The sequence below is a fragment of the Salvia hispanica genome, chromosome 3 (assembly GCF_029641045.1).
Source record: "Salvia hispanica isolate PSC_SH4W2 chromosome 3, Shi_PSC_v1, whole genome shotgun sequence".
Taxonomy (NCBI): domain Eukaryota; kingdom Viridiplantae; phylum Streptophyta; class Magnoliopsida; order Lamiales; family Lamiaceae; genus Salvia; species Salvia hispanica.
Window position 1 is genome coordinate 35,403,338 of NC_142694.1, and position 19,044 is coordinate 35,422,381.

The window sequence follows — 19,044 nt, forward strand, 5'->3', positions numbered from 1 at the left end:
AGAACACGAGCTCAGTCTGGTAGTTGCTGCGCTCCGAGTCTTGCGTCGTGTCCGCCCAGCAGTTGGCTATAAGCTCGGACTCTTCCAGACTGTAAGTAGTCCTTACCCGCTTCGGCTTCTCATCGGAAGCCGTATCAGTCGCAGCCGTCGACGCCGGCGCCGGCGCCTTCCCCTTCCTGCTCCTGGAAGGCGGCTCGGCGGGCGTTTCTTCCACCTCGTAGTCGTCCGTGCTGAGTGTCGGATCCGTTGTGTACGTCGCGTCCTGAGATCCTTCGTCGTCTGGGGTGGATCCAGGGGTGTCGAACAACGATGTGACTATCTGGGGGCGATACACATCGTCGGCTGGAGAGGGCATGCTGAGGGCAGACTGGAAGTACGGAGAAAGTCTGCAATGGGGACGGACCCGCATATGGATATTGGCCGGGAGGAGAACCCATCGACAACAACGAGTTCATCCACTGCTGATTTGCTTCATCAGTGGGAAATTGCGTACTCGACTCTTTGCCCTTACCTTTTCGGGAATTTTTCCTACTTGAACTCATAATTTTGAAGATTGAAGATTGAGATAATGAGATTGAAAAATTGAGAGAGAGAATGAAGATTGTGTGTGATGAATGGAGGAGGAGGAATTATATATAGTGGATGAGAGTTAGCCGTTGGCGAAAAAAAAAAAAAAATTATCGCCGATTTATCGCCGAATCACGCCCACAGTGGTCGGCGATGATTCGGCGATAAATCGGCGATAATAAGGGAGTTGGCGATGAATCGGTAGATTTATCGCCGAATTATCGCCGATTTCCCTCCAACGCCCGGCGATTTTTCGGCGATTTTCGGCAATTTTTCGCCGACAATAACGCCTAACCATTGGGAGTGCCCTAAGGCGAATGAGAATACACCAACCCCAAGCATTGCGATAACATGGGATCTCATGTGAATGACAACGATACTCAACTAGACAACACATCTACTAAAATAAATAATAATATAACTAAACACGTGACAGTCTCAACAAGATGAGATCTCGTGACAACAACAATGACACTTGAGTCGACACATGTAAATAATTTTTGTAAGAGCTACTGATTGTGTAATTACACGACATAAAAACTTAATGTTGTGACGCAAAAACTTAGAAGTCATAAGTCATACTTGATCACACGATACATGTCCAGTATTGAGTCAAATATAGACAATAAGTGAAACTCAAATTGTACTAATTTTTTTTTATCTACTTTTCTTAAAATCTATATCTAAGTCAAATATAACAATATTTGATCGACGACGGCCATATAAAATTCATTTTTATCATACTTGACCGTGAACAATTAAGTATACACTAAAATCCATGTACCTTTTCATCATATTCATAATTATTGGTAAAAAGTAAAAAAGGAATTATAGTTGTGTGCATTTTCAAACCGAATGCGAGTTAGTTATATTTCCCTCTCAATTAATCCTACTTATATATATATATATATTTCCCTCGCGCTCTTCTCTTCTCATCTCTTCACTCATATCTCACTTCACCAGAAATTTGATTTCAATTCATTCTTATCAACCGCCAGAATTCATCCCCAAATCAATCTCACTTCACTCCGATCAAATCGAAACCAGAAATGGAAGCAACAATAAGCCCCCAATTTCTTCCCCCAAAATCAATCTTCGCTCAATTCGACGCCCCCAATATCCCCCCTCAAAACCCTAATCACCTACTCGGATTCCCAATTCCAGTTCCACCGCCGCGACTGCTGTTCTGGAAGAGCCTGACGTGGACGGATGCGACGAACCACCGGCTGTACATCAACGAGAGGTTCAGGCCGGGGCTGATGGCGGAGCTGACGGCACCAGAGCGACGCAGAGTGGAGACGGATTTTGATCGGCGATGAGACGGATGAATGCACTGATCGGCGATAACGCCAGGGGAGAGCTGGTGCTCCAGAAAGAGTGGAGAGATCTGGCGATGAGAAACGGATTGGTCGACGGGGATGCATTGGCGACCGCAACAGCCTTGGTCAGTTTTGTTTGATTTTCAGCGTTATCAGAGGAGAATGATTCATCTTCTCTCTAATTATTCATTACTTTTGCCGCTAATCAGATGATTCTTTGGATAAATCTTCCTCAATTTGAATGTTAATTCACCAAGATTTTGGAAATAATTTGGGTTCTATTTTTGATAATTGGGAAGAGAGGAGAGTGATCAATTGCTAACTCATCATTTAATTGCTAACTACAACTGATTTAAGGTCATATGTAATTTTCATTTTTACTAATAAAATAAAAAAAGATTAAAAAAACTTCAAATTAGAATTTTGGATGAAAATGTCAATATAGTAGTGTTTCGAAAATATCAACATCATGCCTTGAAAATGTCAACACAATGCTTTATGAATGTTAACTCATTGCTTAAATTGACATTCTACATGTATTATATTGACATTTCTGCGGTACGAAAAAAATCAAGCATTTCTGATGGGTAGATTATGATTGCTGGCATTTCATCTCGTTTATAAACTCTTATTAGTGAATAAATGCACATGAAAATCAAGCATTTGCACCTTTTTCTGGCAAAGCATGTCATGCCAGAGATTGTTAATTTCAATATCTGAATTTTGTGCGTGTAGGAATTCTTGAGAAACAAAGCATATCCATTGATGGAAGGCTGCGCGTCATTTTTACTAGACTGGTTAATTGAAGGCCCAGGCGGAAGACTTGAAACAAATCCATCGACCTCCCCAGAGCATACGTTTACTGCTCCGGATGGTAAGCCTGCTAGTGTAAGCTACTCAGCAACCATGGACATGCAAATTATTAGAGAGGTTTTCTCCAACATTGTTTCTGCTGCTGAGGTATATATCTTCTGCTGAATCATAACATCACATAATCTAGAATCTTGACTTCTGTATGTAACTCTCAAATTGAAATGTAGGAATTGGGAAAAAGCGATGATCTTATTGCAAGAGTCCGTAAAGCTCAAGCACGCCTTAGGCCAACCACGATTGCGAAGGATGGGTCCATTATGGAATGGGTAAGTCTTAGTTATCCAACGGGCCTCTGCAAGTTGTTCGAGTGGACTAAATCTTGTTTTTTCGCGTTCCTTTGCCATTTGCAGGCAGAGGAGTTTGCAGATCCAGAGGTGCACCACAGGCATCTGTCACATCTATTCGGGCTTTTTCCCGGGCATAGCATCAATGTCGAGCAGACCCCTGATCTATGTAAAGCTGCTGAGAAAACCCTAATCAAACGAGGTTCGTGGTGTTATTAACTGTGAATGATTATCTCGTCCCACTTTAAACTGATCCATCTTGTTCTCGAGCAGGAGAGGAGGGTCCGGGATGGTCGACCACATGGAAAGCTGCCTCGTGGGCACGGCTGCATAACAGCGAGCATGCATACCGGATGTGAAGCATCTTTTCGATCTAGTGGAGCCCAGCCACGAGAGCGACTTTGAAGGAGGGCTATACGCTAACCTCTTCACCGCTCATCCGCCTTTCCAGATCGATGCAAACTTCGGGTAAGAACAAATCATTATCAAACTTAATCTCTATCTATTAATCTTGAAAGCTAAAGTGAGATGTGAATGACAGATTTTCAAATTTTTTTTCAAATTTTGACGTCGGAACATATGCATTTAGGATATCGTTGGAATCCTTATGAAATTATCTTTAATTTGATATATGTTATATGAATTTAAAGTTTTGGGATTTCTTTTAAAAGTTAGTTATAACTAAACATGTAGTTAATTGACATTAATACCTCTATTGATATTTTTTGGAATTAATCCTATGGTCTTATTGACGTTTTCCGTTGATCGTATTGACATTTAGGGATTAATGATCTAAGCCCTTAATTTAAATATCTAATGACTATTATTTAGTTGTAGTTAGCAATTAAGTTATGAGTTAGCAATATAACACTCCTCTAGGAATAGATTTATTCTGCCATCATCGTAAAACTTTATATTAGAGGAATAGATTTATTCTGCCATCATCGTAAAACTTTATATTTTTTATAATTCTTCCTTTTCTTGATTAATTGTGTGTTCCAGATTTTTTTAATATTTTTTTCACAAGAAGTTGGAATATTAATGAAAAAATATTTGATATTAGTGTAAGTTTTGAATGAATTGAAACAGAAATTGAATTTTATACGAATTTTACTGTTGTTTCTTATAATATAATAAAAATTTTATGTCCGTCCGTGATTGGGACACCAAAAAATAGTAAAACGGACTTTTAAAGTGGGACGGAAAGAGTATTTTCTATTCACGTGTGGTTGGTGTCGGTGGTTTTCTTTTGGAAAGTAATACAGCTATAACGTGTTGTTGCTATTTTGGAAAGTAAATACCTTTGAGCCACAGTGTATAATTAGAAAACCTTAATTGTATAAAAGCATTACCTCCCTCAGATAACCTAGCCGCTGACGTCTGTGTAGATCACCAACTATTTCCGCCGCATATTTTCTCATCATCATCCCTAAATAACGCCTCAGATCGCCATGGTGCTTACGGCAGCGGAGGCGAAGGCCAGGGCGGAGGCGAGGGAGGCGAGGGCGGAGGCCAGGGAGGCGAGGGCGAAGGAGATGGCGGAATTGGAGGCGCTAATAGCAGAGAGAGCGGAGTTGGAGGCGCAAAGTGTTGTGTTGAAGGCAGCTTTGGATAAGGCGAAGGCGAGGCAGGCTGCGGCAGCGGCGGCGGCGGCAGAGAAGACAGCGGCGGCGGCGGCATAGCTGACTACTACAGAGTAGGCATGTGCTTTTCTTTTTTCCTTTTATTTTTAATAATTACATCGATCGGCGACATCCTATTGATTGACTACATATTATGAACAAGATTTGATTTTTTTTTCTTTTTATTTTTAATAATTATATCGATTGACTACATATTATGAACAAGATTTGATTTTTTTTCTTTTTATTTTTAATAATTATATCGATGGGCGACACCCACAATAATTATATCGATTGACTATATATTATGAACAAGATTTGATTTTGATTGTGGAAAGTTCAATTGTTTTGAATTGTTTCATCAGAAAATCAAATATACAGTAAACCACAACAGAGAATCAACCCCAAAATCCAAAATGTACGTTGAAGTTTTGTTTCTGGCAGTATAAATTTAGCAGATTATGATTTTCTAGGCGCACAAGGCCAGTGCTTTCTAATTTTTGCATTGTGATTTGCGGATGGAAACATATTTTTGTATTAATGTTTGTGTAGTATTTGTTTAATAAATGCAGGTTTATGGTTATAAAGTGATTTTCAATGGAGTTTGAAGAATGAGGCTAATTATTATGATATAAAACTTCGTATGTTGTATCATATGGCTTTATGTTATTGTTTTATGATATAAAGCTTCGTATGTAGACTTGTAGCTAATTTATAGTTTGAATTCACTGAAATAGATTTTGGTTTATTTTTACATTTTTCCCGATTTTATCAGAAAAAATTATTTTGAAATTATCAGAAAAAATTATCAAACTAATTTATAGTTTGAATTCACTGAATTATCAAGGATTAGTATTTGTTTTTTTGAAATCATAAATTTATTTTGGCAATTTTATAAATTTAGTTGGTTTTAAATTCTTTATTAAACTATTTTATTCACCTTATATAATTGTAAGTTCGAAGAGATGTGAATCTGTGAGAAAGATAGAAGAGACGCTCAAAGTTATATTATAGTAATGAAAAAAAATTAAGGACAATTTAGTAATATAAATTGCTAAATCTTGTGGAACCAAATAATTTATCATCATAGATTAAAAATATGAAGGGTATCTATCTTATCACCAAACTAACTAAAGTAACACGCCATAAAAGAAGTGTGATGTGTACATTTTATGTTATCGATTGTAGCTTTCATGCCGAATTTATCTCTCGTAACATAAATTGATAGTGTACCATTCCATAAAATAGTATATAAAGTTAATTTTTTTATGGAGGTGGGTGTTTGTTTTGATTTTGATTTTGTCACTAAGATTATTTTTACAAAGAGATAACTAAAAAAATAGTCCATGGCTATGCGTTTATCTCGCCAATGAACCCTGGACTTTAAAAATATCCTCAGACAACCCTGGACTAAGCGTTTATCTCAAAAATGGTCCTTTTTCACTGTTTTGTGACGAAAATACCCTCTTGGGAGGTTTTGAGAGATTTGGGCAATTTAGTCTTTTTACATTTTAAATCTGATATTATTTCAGTGATGTAGTAAATCTGATATTATTTCAAAATTATCATTCTTCTTCCCTTTTGTCATCCTTCATTTTGTTTCTTTATTTCAATATTAGATTTAATTTTATAAAATTAAATTTTAAATTTTAATTTTTAAATAACAAATTAATAGTTTTAATCAATATTTGATAGTGTCTAATATTTAATCAATAAGGTATGACGACGGATTTTCTCGGGGTTCCGGCGAGGATGCATGAAGTGATCGGCGATAACGCCACGTATCAATTGTGACTGAAGAGGACAACCCTATCGGGTGAGATGGTGCTCCAGAAACGGATTGGTCGACAGGGATGTAGTGGTGGGATACGGCTACCGCAACCACGTTGGTCTGTTTTGTTTGATTTTCAGCGTTATTAGAGGAGAATATTAGAAACGGGCCACTCACCCCTTAAAAGATCTCATAAGGGGGAGGGTTATCCATCCTTATATAGAAGAGATAGAATCATCACCAAGCCGATGTGTGACAAGATATTAGAATTTTAACACGCCCCCTCACGTGTGGGCCGAAATGACACACCGGACTTCCATCACGTGGGTATGCTAGAGAAGAGATAAAGAGAATAAATCCATCATCGACTTGGGCCCTGCTCTGATACCATATTAGAAATGAGCCACTCACCCCTTAAAAGGCCTCATAAGGGAGAGGGTTATCCATCCTTATATAGAAGAGATAGGATCATCACCAAGCCAATGTGGGACAAGATATTAGAATTTTAACAGAGAATGATTCATCTTCTTCTTCTCCATCTTCTCTATAATTATTCATTACTTTTGCCACTAATCACATGATTCTTTGGATAAATCTTCCTCAATTTGAATGTTAATTGAATTCAGCAAGATTTTGGAAATAATTTGGGTTCTGTTTTTTATGCTTTTTTAGTAGTATATTTATTCTGCCATCTTCGTACTTTATATTTGTGATAATTCTTCCTTTTCTTGACTAATTGTGTTTTCCGAATTTTTAAAATATTTTTTCACGAGAATTTAGAATATTAATGGAAAAATATTTTTTAGTAGTGTAAGTTTTGAATGAACTAGTGTTAACACCTGTGCTATGCATAGGGCAAAAGATTTCTAAAGAATAAAAATATATTAACTTAAAATAAAGAATATGGAGTAAATAAATATAGAAATATTATTTACAGATTTAAACTGATTAAAATAAGTATTTGTACTATTATAAACAATTAAAGATATTATAAACAACAACAAAAAGATATTTGTCAATGAACCATTTCATATTTTAGTAGATGATTGTATACTATTTTTATTGGAATGAGAAACGTGGTTAAGTGTATTAATTGAAGAAGAAAAGTTTTAAAAAAAGATAAAAAGTGTCATTTTATTTGGGACAAACTAAAAAGGAAAATGTGTCATATTATGTGAGTGATAAAATTTGCTAAAACTAATACTCCTACATGGCCATAATTAAAATTTTAAAACTAATACACCTACATGGCCATAATTAAAATTTACTAAAACTAATACCTTCAATTTACTAAAATCAACTAGTGTTAACACCTGTGCTATGCACAAAACAAAAGAATTTTAAATAACGAAGATATATTAATTTAAAATAAAGAATATAGTAAAAAAATATAAAAATATATTTAAAGATAAGAACTAATTAAATTAAGTATTTCTTATATTATAAACAATTAAAAATATTATAAATAATAACAAAAAGATATTTGTACTTTTCTCGACCCACTCTCAATGAAACATTTCATATTTTAGCAGATGATTGTATACTATTTTAACATTTGATATGAGTGTAGTAGTATAAAATAAAATACTTTAAATAACAAAAGAGGAGATATGTCGATGAAATAGAATAAGACATAGAAAATAAGAGTTCTACTTAGTTTTTCTAAATATACCAATAATGCTTCAAAAAATATCTTTATTGTTGGTGTCCCAACTAAAATTAGAGGACGCAAATGAAAACATCCTGAAATTTTTTTTATGTAATTTGTCCTTAACTTAAGAACGCTTTACTTTACGTCCTAAATTGATATTATTTTTAAATATTTTCAACAAAAAATAATTGTTTTCCAAATTTTGTGTAGTTGAAATTAAATTCTTTGTAGTGTATGTTTCTAAGACTGGAAACATATATCAAGGTATATGTATAATATGGTGTATGTAAAAGTCAAATACAAATATTTAAACTATGTTAGCAAATATTTTAACTGCAGAATAATAATTCAAAAAAAATGATACCAATAAATACAATGTTTATTATAATGCAAATATGATTAAAAGAAGCAACCTCAATTTTAAGATCAAAACAAATTTACTCCGATCACTCTTCATATACAAAAATGAAAAAAAAAAAAAAAAAGAAGGTAAAACTAATATGGGATGCAGCGCCTGATGTTTTTGGGTATAGAAACGTATATAGGATCTATGATGATATTTGTGGGAAAGGTAAAGTAATTATTGCAGCAAATTAAAACTGCTTGCAAGATTGCAGGCTTGCAGGAACCGATGGCATTGGGAGAAGAAAGGCTGGATTAATAGCGTCAAATATTTAAATTCTTGAAGTAATACCCTTTTTAATATGGTTGCAACTTTTTTGGTTGCAAATATACAATTTGATTTAAATTAAAAAAAAACATTAAATATAAAATTCTATACTAGTCCACTATCTGAAATTTATAAAATCCAAACTACTCCATATCATAAAATTAAAGCCCAATTACAATGTTGCGCCTCAATCTTTCTCCCTCTCTCTTGAACGACAGATGGCAGCCTCATTTAGGAGGAGTTTTGAGTAGGGCTGGGTAAATATACCGAAAAAACGGTATATCGATCGTATCGTATCGAAAAATATCGAATTTTCGGTATACCGAAACTTTCGGTACGATACAATACCGTATCGAAAGTTTTCGGTATGATAACGATATGAATTTTCTTATACCGCGGTATACCGTTTTATATCGAATATACGATATATATCGATATTATCGGTATACCGAAATATATCGAAAATCAATACGTATCGAATTATCGATACATATCGTTTATACCGATGATAATGATGATGATGATGACGACGATAATAACAATAATAATAATAATAATAATAATAATAATAATAATAATAATAATAATAATAATAATAATAGTATAATTTATTTTTTTAAGATTAAAGTTTAAATCATAAATATATCCATATAACTTAATTATATATTTTTTGATTATGAAGATGTAGACAATGTTTATTTTATTATGTTAAAATTATATTAATTTTTGGTTTTATTTTTCGCTTTTGAAATTATATTTTTTGGTATACAGGTATTCGAAATGGAATAAAATTTCGGTATATCGTATGAAATATCGATATACCGTTCAGAACGGTATACCGAAGTTCGGTACGATATACCGAAATTTTGAAACGGTAACGGTATAGTTTTTTTCCATACCGAAATTTCGGTATACCGAAATACGGTATACCGAAACTTTCGAAACAATAACGATATGAAATTCTTTCATATCGATATTTTCGGTATGATAACGAAACAAAATTTTTGATACGGTATATCGTATCGACTCAGCCCTAGTTTTGAGTTGTGTAACCCTAGCCACACTCCCCGCCTCCAATATTTTCTCTCTGTATAATGCTCCCTCTTTTATTTTTCTAGTTCACTCTCCCCTTCGGTTGTAATCAACGCTTCTGACATGTCTTTTGTCACCGGTGAATGCAGCAGTGGCGGTAGAATTCGTAATAAGTATCTCCGGCAGGTAAAGATTGGATTTTTGATGAATCTGGAGATGCAGCCTAGTAGCCGCAGTCGTCCTTCTTCTTTTTTGTCTTCTCACCTTTCCTCCCCATCTTTTTCACTCTGGATACCTTACTTTCTCGCGGCCAACCGCTGCCTTGCCGCCACCACCCCTCGTCCCTCAGCTTTACCGCCCTCCCACCCGTCGCCGGAGCTGTCGCCACTTTGCTATACTACAATAAAAAATCAAAACTCAGAAAATCAGTACACTAAAATGCAGGTTCAATTAGTGATTTGTTTATCTAAGCATTTAATCTTCTTTGAGAAGACACTATTTTATAATTGTTCCAAATCTTGATTGTGAAGCTATCATTTAATTGGACCAATTTTTTATCCAATTGTTGTCATTTTTCAAAATGACTAAAAGGATAAACATTTTCCCTCCAAAAAGGATAAAATTGTCTTTTCATCAAACTGTCACTTTAAATTAGTAAGATATTCCTACACGGCCATAAATTAAATTTTGAATTATCATTTATTAATACGAAGTAGGGTTTACTTAATCCTAGTTATTTTTGGTCCAAAACATATTAGCTTAGCCCAAATTCACTTTTAGGGTCTAATGACATTTTTCAATTCCTCCCAATAGCACTTTTCAATTCCTCCCAGCGGCGCCTCTCTTTCTTAGTTATTTCTACATCTTTCACGCCACAAATTTTACTCCAGATTCCTTGAGTTTGTTTTGTTTGCTAAGAATATGGAATGCGTATAATGTGGAATAAAAAAAATATGGAATGCGTATGATGTGGAATTTTACTCATAGATAATATTTTCGAATTAAAAAATTATGCTCCACTTACATATTATAAGATTATAATGAAATAACAATTTAATTAAATTTCATATCACAATATGGGCGAATATATGAGAGAATATTAGTAGCAAACATTTTCGTATCTTTATTGAGAGAATATGAGAGAATATTGGCAGCAAACATAAATGAAATTACAATCCAATTAATTTTCGTATCTTTATTAAGCAATTGAATTTATAAAAACACACAATTTAACACAATTGAAAATCTATCATATTAAGATTCTAAATAAACAATGCTTATAAACAAAAAATCAATATCTAATGTCTAAAATATAAAAAATTAATACTATTTATATAATACTCTTTTCGTTCCCTCATAGTCGGGGAATTTTTTTTTGGCACAGTGTTTGAAAGGAATATTTAGTGTATTAAAAAGAATAGATATACTCTCATTAATTTATTAGAATGATGCAATCGATTTACATTTTCTTATGTACTTGAAAATTTGAAATAAACCGAGCGACTATATTGTCATATCTTCTATTAATCTATTATATTTGATAGACGTTAATGTATATGTAATTTAGTAATACCATCAAAACTAATTAATATGGTTAGACGTTAGACGACTACATGAAGTATAAATAGAGATAAAGCAAAAGACAGAAAATGTTTACAAAAAGTAGTTGAATATAATTATTTTGGGTTCTTCTATATATATATATGATGAAAAAATAAATTTTCCATTGTACAAAACAAAAGTTCAATCAAAGATAATAAAAAAAGTCCAAAAGTTACATCAATTATATAGCTTCTTTAAGAACTTTTGCACAAAATCTAAACAAAGTAGTGATTCAAAAGTGTAAAGCCCCTTCAAACAAAATTTGATTATGATATTATGTTTTTCTTAATTTTAATAATACATAGTGTATTAAGTTAATTTAAATTATTGTTAGATTATAATTATTTAGAATTAAATAAATAAAAATAGAATAAAACCTTAAATTATATCCCATAAAATTGATAGTATATGATATGGAGTATTAATACATGTTGAATTTCGGTTTTGATTTTAAAATTTTCATAATTTTAATTTCTTTAAATTCTTAATTTTTTTTAGTGTTACAACTCAGATCATATAATCGTATGTTGTTAAAATTTTAAAGCTATTTTAATATTTTCTTCCTAACTCTTTAAATATAGATAATATTAATAAAAATGAGTTTATGATTATTTATATTCTTAATTTTAAATCTCAATTAGTTGACAGTATATGATACAATAAAATATTTTAAAATGTAAGTAGGAGTCTCATCCAATTATTTTAACAGTATTATACAATTCCTAAAATTATGGAATATGATCTTATTTTTTGGAAACAAACATAGTAATACGTGTACATCTATTGATGATGGAAACAAAATAGTGCATATTTCATGGTATTATTAATGTTAGAGTAAAATAGTCTCAATCTAAAAAATAGTTATGTCATAGGCTATATCCACAAAACTTGCAATAATATAAGAATAATTGATTTGATTTGATTTTCCTAATTTGTTTTTGTCATTGTCTCTTTCGTAAAAGAGTACTCCTAATTGGTGCATAAATAAGTACTCATAATTGAATGGAATATTTAATTTGATTTTTCTAATTTGAAATTTTCTCCAGCCCAAGCTCAAGCCAAGTCCTTGACTCAAAACCCTAACATCACTTATTACATATAATTAGATATAAAACCCAATTTAAATTACATTTTTATAAAAATTTTCAAAATCATAAAATCCAGCACAAATAAGCCAACATAATACATTCCAGAAACTAAAATTTCAACACAAATAAACCTAAATAAAAGTATACTACATTAAATAAAATTTCCTACAAACCTACACAAAAATGCGGCGCCTCCCTCTTCCCATCTCCCCTTTCTCTCTCAGTCAGCATCGCCGCCGCCACCCTTCCTCCGGCGTCCTCCTCCTTTCTCTCTCACTCTTTCTCGAAGCTCTCTCCTTCCTCCCTCGCGGCGCTGCTCTGCTTTACTCGCCATTGCCGTCACCTCACCCGGCTGCCCTGCCGCTCGTTTCACGCCTCCACTATCTTGCTGCCGCCGTTGTCGGTAAAGATCGGATCTTTGAAGGTGGCGGCTCACTTTCTCGTATTCAGTCGCCGCCACTGCCCTGCCTCCATCAGCCATGCCGCCTTCGTCACCCATCGTCGGAATTGTCGCCGGATTCCAAGATTCATGCTATGCTGCAATAAAAAATAATTATCAGTAAATCAATCAATAAAAATGCAGATTCAATTTAAGGTGTGTGTATGTATAGGTGTTTTATCTTGTTTGAGAATCCACTATTTCATTAGACTATTTTTTCATCCAATAATATTTGTTTCTTTTTTGTCCAATAGTTGCCATTTTTAAAATGACCAAAAAAATAAATAAAATAGCTTTAGATTTTTCCACCAAAAAGGATAAAAATGTTTTTTCACCGAACTGTTATCGGGATAGATTGAAACAGAAATTGGATTTTATACGAATTTTTCTATTTTCTAATTACAGTATGTTTCAACAATTTTACTTTTGGTTCTCGGGAAATGGATTTATTCTGGCATCTTCATACTATATATATTTTTATAATTCTTCTTTATTCTTGATTAATTGCGTTTTCTAAATTTTGTACTCATATTTTTCTACAAGTATTTGGAATACTATTGAAAGAAATGTTTTATAGCAGTATAAGTTTTGACTGAAATAGAAATTGGATTTTATACGACTTATTCTATTTTATCAAAAAAATAGTTTGAAAGAGTGTTCAACAAGTTTACTTTTGTTTCTTGAATCGTAGTAGCATTCACCGAAATAGATTTTGGCTTTTATTTTACAATTTTTTACCATCAAAAAATTATTATAAAAAAATAATTTTTTGTTTCATCAAAAAATTATTATACAAAATTAGTCGGAGCTAAATTCAATTTAAAATATTTGTTTTTCATTTCTAAACTTTACTCTTAGCTATCAATTATGACTAAAATCACTACTCTAATTTCTTTTGTATTTATTGTATATTGAATTGGCTCACATTCAAAATGGATAGTCTAGAAATCGTCTGTATTGTACGTGTATATCAGTATATATACCAAACGTGAAAATCATCAAAGTTTGTCATTTATTTTTCTCTTCCATTTTTCCTATTTTCATCCTGATATATATGTATAATTAAACCCCAAATAGATGGAAGAAAAGAAGCACCGAATATTACTATAAAACATCTACTATTGTAAAAAATATTGATTAATAACGATTATGAATTAAATTAAAGCTTACTAATGAATTTAATTAAAGTACAGTGGTAACATAATAGTGTTTTATACACGCGTGACACAATTGAAAAAAACAAAAACTTCTTAATCTAATATGCACTTTTCAATCATTACGAAGTGTTTTGACCAAATTTTATGATTTAAGTTACTATTATCCCATTGCCATTATTAAATTTTTTGTATTATTAATATAAAAAAAAGTTAAACGTGGAACATTCTCTCAAGATTAATGGAGTGGTGTATGTCATGGATGAAACTACCTAATTATTTGACGTGTCTTATGTAGTAAGACAAAACACATTATTAGGTCCTTATACTTTAATCAAAATGTTCATTGGATCCTCGTACAATTTTTTCGTTTTAATAGGTCCTGATACCTTTCTCGTAAATTTCATCACATCCTCGTACAATTTTTTCATTTTAATAGGTCCTTATACTTTGATTATTACTTTTATTAGGTCCTTATACAATTTTTTATTTTAAGACATTCTTTTACTTTTATCTTAGATAATAATTTATGTTTAATTAAATTTAATGAAGCTTTTAATTTTATTATTTAACTTATCTTATGATTATAAATATTAAGGGAAACGTATCTTTCAATATAAATATAAATAATCAATTAAAAATTCGGATAGTTATTCAAAAAAAACTTTAATTTTAATCTTCAATCACCACGATTAATCTTTTTTATTATTCTCTACAACTTGTTGAGATTATTGGATAACAAGATGATATTATCTTTATAAACTATTCTAAGTTAAACAATGGAATATTAAAAAGTTCATTAAGTTAAATTAAATTTAGATTATTATCAAAAATAAATGTAAAAAAGTCCCTAAAATAAAATATTGTACAAGGACCTAATGAAAGTTATGATAAAAGTATAAGGACCTACTAAAATGAAAAATTGTACGAGGACCTGATAAAAATATTGTGAAAAATATAAGGACCTATTAAAACGAAAAAATTGTACAAGGACCTAATGAACATTTTGATTAAAGTATAAGGACCTAACAATGTATTTTGCCTATGTAGTAATGCATTGTGAATTTTAATCAGTGTTATTTTTATTCCTCCAGATGATTTTGTTGTATTTTGCCTATATTCTAACAGTAGTATTTAATACTCCCTCCGTCTATGAATAGGAGTCCCATTTCTATTCGGCACGAGTTTTAAGAAATGTTAAAAAAAGTGAGTGGAAGAAAGTTAGTGGAATAGGGGTCTCACTTGTATATATTAGTTTTAAATGATATGTGGGTGGAATGAGTTAGTAGAATGTGGGGGTCTCTTTACCATTTATAGTAATTATGAACCAGGACTCCTATTCGTGGACGGAGGGAGTATAATTTACAGTTGGGTGGCATTTGTAGCCTTTGATATGGTTTGTACAGTATCCAAAAGCTAAACTCGGTTCTTGAACATATATAGCGAGTATAATTTGTGATATTGATTTTCTTTCCCGCTCATATGAAGGTTATGATGTTTTTTTTGGAAACTTTCGTGGATTAGTTTCGAGAAAACACATCAACACGATAATCTCATCTTGGACCAGTCGCTGCATTTTTCCTGCTCCTATTTGACCCCCATCAGGTTCACACACATTCTTATCATTAGACGTGTGATTAAGTGGAGTGAGTGGGAGGTTTCACGTGTGATTAAGTGGAGTAAGTGGAAGTTTTACTATGTCATTTGCATTTGGTTTAAACGTTTGATTAGAATTCTAAATAAAAATATTTTTGGTCATTTCATCAAATGCATGTGGTGTGAATTGTTCGATTGTGTACTTTCATGGGTCTTATCTTATGCTTTGCTGTTGATTATTGATTTTGTAGTTTTAGATGAGACGGACTGCTTTAAAGATAACAAACGAGTTATTTACCTATGAGTTTTGTTGAAGAGTGACGAATTGTGAAGAATTGAAGGTTTTAGTTTATAATGATGAGATTGATTTTAATTTTAAAGTTAATGTAATGTATAAAGAAGTTTTAAAAATAATGAGTAATTATCCATTGTATTTAGTTCATTTTGTTTAGTTCTTTATTGTGATAGATTTTTATCTTCCTACTCCATAATTTAATGTTTAAACATTATAGTATGTGATTTGTTTGAAATTCATTATGCTTCAAAGTTGATGTGTATAGATTTTTTTATTTTCATATAACTAAAATTGTTACTCATATTGTTTATTGTTAATATTGATTATAATTTTGTTTAATTAATTTAAAATTAAATATTAATGTATTAAAAATATACTATATTAATTTGTGCGTAGCATCGGCGTGATACTAGTTTAATTAATAGGTCGCTTAAACAAGATATTTTTAATTTAATTTATAGGTTGAAGGTTTGAACAATTATAACCGGGAATAAACCGTAAACCCATTGATATTTTGCAATTAAAAAATGATAGTAATATGTAAGATTGTAACTTGATTCGGACAGCTATTTGTGGCCCAGATTGAAACATGGAGACCCAATTGATAAATAAATGGGCCTATGTTAACCAGTTGGCCCATTATGATGCCCCTAAGTAGAATCCGCATGTGGTTATTTGACATCAAATGATGAAATGAAGCCGTTCTCATATCTATACTTTTAAAACCTGTTTGAATACAATTTGTTTTTGAGATAATGAATACAAATTTATTAGTTAAATGATAGCTAACAATGAGTTTTTATTTCATTCCTATCTTCGCAGTATTAATTTTTTAAATGGGTATACCTCCTATTATTTCATGCTTTATGTTAAAATCTTAGTTGTAGCTAAATTTTAGGTTTGAATTAACTGAAATAGATTTGGGCTTTTATTTTACATTTTTTTTCTATTTTATCAGAAAACTATTTTAAAGAATCCTCAAGAATTTTACTTGTGTTTTTTGAAATCATAAATTTATTACATTTCTAAGCTGGAAGAGTGAGAGATGTGAATGACAATATGAAGCCCATAAGTCGAACCCGAATGTGGTTCCCTAGCTCTCAAGATTATGTACATCTAAAAATAGTACTTCTACAACTCAATCATCAATGACTAATCTAGGTATGACATTGTTCTTGACTTATCTCGACACTAGTCTAAGAAAACTCCGTTAAGTTTGATCTTTTGGAGCTGACGCCGATGGCCGACCCCAAGGTGCGACCGCTATGCTGAAATCATATGGATATAGTGTTAACCTTCAGTTTTTCGTCCAATATTTTTATTTATAGTAACCTACTATACACCATAATGGTTCTTTATGTATAAACAATGTCGTTTCACTCAACGATAATACTACACCATATATCTATCAAACGATCAATAACCGAATAGTGTACAGATCTCGAGATAGGAAATCAAAATTGGGAATGAGTGTGTTTTGTGACTATCTGTGATGCAAGTGGCCCAATCCAAATCTACTTTTTTGGGCTTTATATTATTTATTTTGTAAGGCCCACCATATATTACTTTGCATGCGCAATCTTCATGAGGATTCCCTATCCATATTTGTCCTTTGTGTTTATCTTTACATTTGCAACCTTGATTTTCTTTTTCTTTTTTTTTAATATATATGGTTGGTAAATCGAATTTTCGACTTACTAATTAATGAAAAAAATATTTTATCCACTAACTTTTTATTTTATCGTTCATTCACGACCTCCAACTTTGACTCATAATTTTGTATCTAGCTCAATATAGCTAATATATAGTAGTATTATATTGTTAATATGAAAAATAATTTATAGGACTCAGTTTCCACGCCTCAGATTTAGCTTTACTCTTTCCACGTCATGAACTAATAAGCTTAGCACGCTTGAATTTTCATTACCAGAGTAGCTTTATGAATTTTATTGACATGCTAACAATCTTTTCAATTAGAACTTTCGAAGCATCACCTTTTATTATTCAATAGTAACAAAATATCCCCCACGGTATGAAAAAAGGAGAATGAATTCTACTTCATATCATAGTGGTCCTCGACCTAATTAACTTTATTTACGTTACACGATATGTATAATCAACTCAATTTGCCAATTTCAACTCACATCATAAAAAACCCAACATTAAAAGAAACGGTTAAGGACACTTTTTAATCCTACTAAGAACGCTAATTTATGTGTCTAATTATACCCAACGCTTCTTAAAAGTGTCCTAATTTTTATATCCCAACTAAAATTTGGGGACACAAATAGAAGCGTCTTTAAACAACAAGAAATTATGATAATTTGTACTCAATTTAGGATGGTTTTTTTTTTCGTCCTTAATTATGGTTATTTAAAAAAAAACAATAGTAATAGCGTCTCAATTTTATGTCCTTAAAAGATAAATTTTTTGTAGTGCAATAACGATTATGATAACCGGAACACCAAAGGCATTGGCAGCCAAAAAATTACGATATGGATGATATATATATTGCTTTCTCCGGTCCCTATTAATTGTCCTATTTTTAGCTGATGCATGTTTAAAGAATTGTTTTAACTTTATTAAGAAAAGTGGAAGGAAAAAGTGAGTGTAATGTGAGTTTCTACTTTATGTATATTGATTTATATAATACTCCCTCTGTCCCCGATTAAGAGTCACACTTGCGTTTTTGCACACATTTTGTAAAAATGATAATAAATAGTTAAAGTGGAAAAATAGTAAAGTAAGAGAGAGAATAATGTAAAGGAGACTCTTCTCTATCTTATTCTTTCTCTTATTTTACTATTTATCGACTTTAACTATTTATTATCATTTTTACAAAACGAGTGCAAAAACGCAAGTGTGACTCTTAATCGGAGACGGAGGGAGTAATTGTTAGTGGAATGAATTTGTAGAATATGTGACCCACTTCCCAAATTAATACAAATGGAATCAATAATTATTGGGGATATATAAATATGAGACTTTGGGGATTTGAGGAAGTATCAACTCAAATTGCATAAAGAGGATGGGGAGAAAGAGGGGCCATTACAAATTATTCTATATATGATTGAACTCCAC

At 31.9% G+C, this 19,044-nt stretch overlaps 1 protein-coding gene across 3 annotated transcripts; it reads left to right on the plus strand.

Annotated features, from left to right (window-relative positions):
* Positions 1 to 1,504: 1,504 nt before the first annotated feature.
* Positions 1,505 to 5,419, plus strand: LOC125216029 (alpha-L-fucosidase 2-like). 3 transcript variants are annotated; one of them, XR_016137309.1, is made up of 6 exons: positions 1,505 to 2,011; positions 2,622 to 2,846; positions 2,927 to 3,025; positions 3,110 to 3,245; positions 3,317 to 4,743; positions 5,238 to 5,419. XR_016137309.1 is itself a non-coding variant. In XM_089069136.1 (5 exons), the coding sequence occupies exons 1-5, from the start codon at positions 1,883 to 1,885 to the stop codon at positions 3,400 to 3,402; spliced, it is 675 nt and encodes a 224-aa protein (XP_088925262.1). In that variant the 5' UTR covers positions 1,505 to 1,882; the 3' UTR covers positions 3,403 to 4,912. The 3 variants fall into 3 exon arrangements, 1 of the variants encoding a protein (XP_088925262.1); XR_016137308.1 differs by lacking the exon at positions 5,238 to 5,419 and adding an exon at positions 5,031 to 5,227; XM_089069136.1 differs by lacking the exon at positions 5,238 to 5,419 and having other exon boundaries at positions 3,317 to 4,912.
* The last annotated feature ends 13,625 nt before the right edge of the window (positions 5,420 to 19,044 follow it).

What these genes read in the sequence shown, in the direction of transcription:
- LOC125216029 (XM_089069136.1), top strand. Translation starts at nt 1,883, where the DNA reads ATGAGACGGATGAATGCACTGATCGGCGATAACGCCAGGGGAGAGCTG. An exon ending in ATGGGTCCATTATGGAATGG is followed by an intron (nt 3,026 to 3,109) that starts GTAAGTCTTAGT and finishes TGCCATTTGCAG; the next exon opens with GCAGAGGAGTTTGCAGATCC. An exon ending in GAAAACCCTAATCAAACGAG is followed by an intron (nt 3,246 to 3,316) that starts GTTCGTGGTGTT and finishes GTTCTCGAGCAG; the next exon opens with GAGAGGAGGGTCCGGGATGG.